General features: G+C 44.3%; 1 protein-coding gene across 1 annotated transcript in view; it reads left to right on the top strand.

Moving 5' to 3' along the window:
• SYN3 (synapsin III) overlaps positions 1–6,000 on the top strand; it is a 310,184-nt gene that overhangs the window by 301,508 nt on the left and 2,676 nt on the right. The window contains exons 12-13 of the mRNA XM_019544808.1: positions 4,117–4,213; positions 5,476–5,773. Coding sequence (XP_019400353.1) covers positions 4,117–4,213; positions 5,476–5,773 — 395 coding nt within the window. The remainder of the gene's footprint in view (positions 1–4,116; positions 4,214–5,475; positions 5,774–6,000) is intronic.

Here is a 6,000-nt window from a genome sequence, read left to right as displayed (position 1 = left end):
TTGGCCCTCTTCCAGTCCTCTGGCACCACACCAGAGCACCACGAGTGCTTGTAAAGCTGTGCCAGGGGTCCCGCAATGACCTCAGCTAATTCCCTCAGCACTCTGGGGTGGAGATCGTCCGGACCAGCTGATTTAAAAACATCCAGTCCCTCCAGAAGTTCCCTGACTAGATCCTCACTGACCCTAGGCCTGGGTGCACCTCCCCTGAGGTCGGTGGTGGTCCCAGTGGGGGTGCTGATCCGGTCCCTGCTCAAGAAAATGGAGGCAAAGAAATTGTTAAATAGGTTAGTTTTGTCGTCTGGTGTGACGACCAGATTTCCTAGTGTGTCTTGCAAAGGCCCCATGTTATCTGGGACCTTCTTTTTGCCCCCTATGTATTTAAAAAAGGACTTATTGTTGTCCTTGATCCGGGTAGCTAGTCCCAGTCCCATCTCCACCTTGGCCTTCCTGACCGCCCCCCTGCATCCTCGAGCAACCACAGTACAGTCCTCCCTGATGATGGCCCCTCCCTTCCATTGTGTGTGCGCCTCCCTTTTAGCTAGGAGACTTTCCCAGATGCTTTTGGTGAGCCATGGGGGCTTTTGCACCCTCTTGCCCCCTTTGGTCCGTGTTGGGATCACCTCCCTTTGGGCTTGGAGGATCGTCTCCTTAAGAAACGACCACCCTTCTTGGACACCTGGCTCCTCTCCCCTCTGGGACCTCAGTGCCTCCCCGACTATTCTTCTTACCTCATTGAAGTCCACCCTCCTGAAGTCCAGGGCTGCTACCTTGCTGCAGGCCTTTGCCACCTTGTGCTGGATGGTGAATTCCAGCAGGCGATGATCAGCCCTGACCAATGGCTCTCCAGGCTCTTCTTGAATACCTCAGTGATGGAGTCCACAACTTCCCTAGGCAGTCTGTTCCACTGCCTCACTGTTCTAACACTGACATTTTTTTCTGGATATCCAATTTAAACTTACTTTGCTGCAACTTCAAGCCATTAGTCAGCATCCTCCTACCTGCATCAAACAAGAAGAGGTGCTTTCACTCTTCTTTATGGCAGTCCTTCAAGTATTTGAAGATCAGTGTTCACCATAGCAAATGGTTAACAATAGTACCTTCAAATTTTGTATTGGTGCTGTTACATTTAAAAGGGTGTGACTTGGGCTGAATGAGGGACAAGATGCTAATGAAACTCTTATTCACTGTTATAAAATGAAATGATTGAGTGTGTTCCAAGGTGTAGGCAGGTTACCTAGCCTGCTGGCTGGCTTTCCTGCCTGAGGAGTTTCTCAGCTGGTCTTCCCAAATAAAAGTCTTTAAGCAACAAATGAGCAAACATATAAACAAACAAAATCAGACACTGCTGCCCTGTTCTGGACACAAGGATGGGAGCACCTTTGGCTCTGGCCCGAGCACAATAGCCTGACCCCTCCACATAGTAAGCTATTCTGCTCACAATCCACTTCCTCTTCCTCCCCCGCTTACTCTTCTGGTAGCTTTTTTAAAGCCCCTAACAGGACATTCCCTATCCCCACAGCTGGGCTTTCTCAACAGGGCAGACTATTCCCTCTGGCTTTCTCTTATTGTAACAGAAAAAGCCAATGGTTTTACAAAACTAATGACCTATAAGGTTAAGGCATGCCCATTCTGTAGGCAATGGCACACAAGGCAATGATATATCTAGCGTTACATCCAGCTGCCTTTGACTTCCCAACTTAAGTGGCCATGTAACCTTTTACAACCATTTACTTTGATATAAGACTAAAGGGGCTTGATTTCATGTCTGTGGAGTTGTAGCAAAATGCCGTAATTGCACTGCTGATGAACCCCTTATTGTGAACTCCAGCAGCACAGCCCAGTCAGAGAAAGAAGAGCAAAGCCAGCCTAGAGATCCCTTCATGGGTGTTGTTGACATATTGGAAAGCTGTGTGTGGGGGAGCAGTCCTGCCTGCGGAGGTTTAGGAAACCCCTTATTGTGATAGCCACCGCTAGAAAAATCTTTTTAACCCTTTATTAAAGAGGCAGAGGGAAAGGAGGAAAAACATGGCATTTAGAATATAAAGTATTAAGGAAGATTATTTTTCTTTATAATATCCTAAAATATCTATTCCTTTTTCCTTTACCTGTAGATAAGGAGAAGCCCTTATTGATTGTCGTTTAGATAATATGTTAGATGGCATTAACTATACTTTTTGCAGAAAGAGAAAAAATTAATTGAAATGGTCTGGAGCTGGTCTTGCTGCTGTTGAAGTTTGACCCTGTTTTCTTTAAAAAGCAAGTAGTCAAGAGAGAGAAAAGCATAGCAAAGAAAAAATGCAGCTTCTCACTCGGGCACAGATTTTCACTTGTAACATGGCTGCTGGAGAAATACTGGCATATCACATGGCTTTATCAGCCACTTCAAGACTGAGACCTGAATGGACCAGTGTAAGGCAGTTTATGGAATTGTTTTAGCTGCTTCTGTAGTAATATGTAAACAGCAGTATTGCAAAAGGTGGTGCCATTTTGGCTGTTTAAGTCAGCTGAGTATTAGATGGAAGATAAAGTGAGAGAGAAGTAAGGTGGAGAAGGAAAATGACACATGAAGATGGGTGACTTGCAGAATCCTATTTGTTGAGTAACCCCCAGATAAGCTATGTCCAAGATGGGTTGGCATCCTCACCCCATTAACATTAACTAACTGAAGCACATTTCAGTGATTTTAATTATAAACATTTCCTCCTGTTTCTGGCTCATTGTCCTGCAAACCCGGGACTTTCTCAGAAGCCTTGAAGATCTTTTATCAGTGTCCTTTTAGTGTAAGCAGTCCACTTTGTACCAGTCTATTTGTCTCCAACTTTCCTGACTTTCCTAAACAATTTTATGTAGCAGGCTTAGTTAGACAATAGCCTTGGACAATTTAGGGCACAGGCCTTTGCACAACAGACCCGGTTGTTTAATATATTGATAAACTATCTGAAGGAAGGAAGGTGGTGAGCAGAAAGATAACTAATTTTGCAGATGACACCAGGTTGTTCAGGTTAATCAGAAACAAGGAGGACTGTGAAGAACTTCAGAGACACTTAAACATGCCAAGTCAGCACAATGGCAAATGATATTCAGTGCTGATAAATACAAAGTAAAGCACACGGAGGGGTGGGAGGGGTGGATAAAACTATCTAGATCCTGTACAGGGTTCTAAATGAACTGTATCGGCTCAAAAAAGGGATTGAGGCATCTTTGCAGACAGCTCAGTAGGAACCTCTGTTCAGTGTATAGCTATGGTAAAACATATCAGACCACCAGGTGGTAGGACACATACAAGAATGAGATGGTAAACAATACACAGACACTTATAATGGCTTTATATAAAGGCAGTGGTATTACTATAGGTAATTGTACCTAATTATACCTGACCAGAACTGAAGGGAGTTCTGAGGAGAGCGATAAAAATGATCAAGGGCCTGAACACGTTCCAGCAAAGGTAGATTAGCAGTTTCTGTTCTCACTGGTTCTTGACACAAGAACAAGGAGACATGCAATGATAGTGAGAAACAGACAGAAAGAAATACCTTTTTGGTCAACATAGAATTAAACTTTAGAACGCATTGCTACAGGATGTCCTGTGGGGCAAAGAATGTAGCAAGATCCAAAAAAGGATTGGACATTTATATCAATAGCAAAGACATCCAGAATGGTTATAATTATACCAGTTGTGTGGTACAGATATTAAATCTTTAAGCTTTGGAGCATAAGATGATCTCTACCCATTGGAGATCAGGATGAGAAACAGTGTCCTCAGCAGGTTACCCCACAGCTGCCTACTATGGGTTTCTTATATCTTCTCTTGAAATGGTTAGTGCTACTGACTGAGACAGAAGAATGGCATAGATGGACTTTGTGCCTGATCTACTTCAACAGTTTCTGGCTTCCTAAATGCACTAGTTAAATATATTAACTTTGCTATCATTCTCTCTTAGCAAACAGTGTCAGTTCTTTTTTCTAGTCATCTCTCCAACACCAAATTATGGACTTAATGGACAAAATGCTGGAGTGTGTGTGTTTAGAAAATACTACAATAGTTTAAACCTCTCTCAGTCACTCCTGGGCTTCTCTGTTGAGAGATTCTGTTGATTTTAATGATTGTTTTTGCAGCCTCAGCAAGTCCAGCCTCAGTCAATGAAATCACAGATGCAGCCTCAGCCTGGACCCCAGCTTGGACAACTGTCCCAGCCACGACCACCTCCTCAAGGTACTATATTCTATAAACAGTAGCACAGAAGCCCTATACCAGTGATTCCCAACTAAGGTGCCTCAATATCCTCTCAAAGGTGCCATGGGGTGCAATGTTAGTACCATTAAGTTTACAAACATGATTCATAAGATAAACCCAGAGATTTCAAATTGAAATCCATAGTTGTGGTCTTTAAGAGTTCTTTGCAACAGAAAAATGGCTCTGTTATTTTTGGTAATAAAAAAGACTGAAAACTAAGAGCTGGCATTTTCCAAGGGGTGCCTTGAGCCTATTCAGGGGTGCCTTAAATCTAAAAATGTTGACAACTACTGCCCCAGATGGATCAATTTAGCATCCAGTTCAAATAATACAGAAATATTTCATCACTGAAATTGCTGCCAGTGCCGTAGTGAAGTAAGCAGCTATTTAATAGTTCACAGCAATGCTCCACAATAGTTCAGGACAGGAAACAAAGCAGAAGAGTACATGCATTTGAAAATGAAGCTAGAATTGCAAAATGGAGTTGCCTGAACTGGAATTTGGGCAGGACACTGGAATAACAACTTTATCCTTGCACCAAGTTCTTACAAGATCTTTACTAGGTATTAGGCTGGGCCTGGATAAAATATTATGGAGCACTCCTTTGTCTATTTTCACTTGCCAAGAGCATAAATTTGTGTCTGTAGGATGGTTAAAAAGTCACATCCAACTTCTGCTTTGCGGCTGTCCTACCTAAGAAATGCTGAAGCATCCACTTACTGATAATGGGACAGTAAAAAGGCACAGCTAGTGATATGGTATAAAGAAGCATAGCTGGTGATATGGATAGTAAAGAGGCATAGCTGGTGATATGATATACAAGTGCCATATCAGCCCTATCCAGAGAAGGAGCTGCTGATTCAAACGAGCAGACGCTGCTTCCATTACGTGGCAGGGGAGTTCATTTTCCCACTGATTCCAGCCTTCCTCTCTCACAGTTCAAGCTTATATATAATATTCACTAAGGGCAAGAAATGGAGAGTGCAGCACCTTAAGATGGCTCTACTGGGGGGGGAAAGGAAGGCAGTGGTTAAAGGCAACCGTAACAACTCCAGAGATGTGGATGCAATGCCGGTGGCATGCAAATGAATGGTGACTGGTGTCCATAACTGATTTGTTCCTAATTTCTCTGCGTGAAATGAGCCCAAATATTTCTCTCTTTATTGGGCCCATGCATCTGCTCCTTGTTTGATGCATGTCTTCTGCACCCTGTATCTGTCTCATGTATATGTTCTTTTCAGGAGGTCCACGCCAGCCTCAGGGATCTCCATCTTCCCGGACAGGAGCACCTCCCCAACAACGGCTCTCTCCTCAAGGACAGCAGCCCCAAAGTCCCCAGTCCAGCTCACCTCAACAACAGAGGTCACCTGGATCCCCACAGCAATCACGATCAGCCACTGGGACCTCCCCAGTTCAGGCCTCCAAGCCAGGCACCTTCCCTCCACAACAGCCTCGGCCCCCTGCACAAGGACGGGCTCCTGGTCCACAAAGCCTGGGTGAAATGTCCAAGCAGCAGGGCCCTCCACATCCACATCTAAAGTAGGTACCCCTGAAGCTAGTAGATTTGGAGAAGGGGCTGTTGCCAAAAGGGCCTTAGCTTGGCACAAACGTCAGCTCTTCTCGGAACCCCATTGCCTGACAGCTCAGGGATGAAGGCCTAGGCAACAGTGGCATACTTGGGGCATGTCTGATTGTTTCTTAGAGGGAAAAAGAGGTTCTCTGAGTCTCAAAGATTTCACATTTTCTTTTCATTCACTCCCATGCTC

The sequence above is a fragment of the Crocodylus porosus genome, unplaced genomic scaffold (genome assembly GCF_001723895.1).
Source record: "Crocodylus porosus isolate Cpor-Errol unplaced genomic scaffold, CroPor_comp1, whole genome shotgun sequence".
In the NCBI taxonomy this organism is placed as follows: Eukaryota; Metazoa; Chordata; order Crocodylia; family Crocodylidae; genus Crocodylus; species Crocodylus porosus.
The sequence above is the reverse complement of the archived record's forward strand: the minus strand, read 5'-3'. Positions and strand labels throughout refer to the sequence as shown.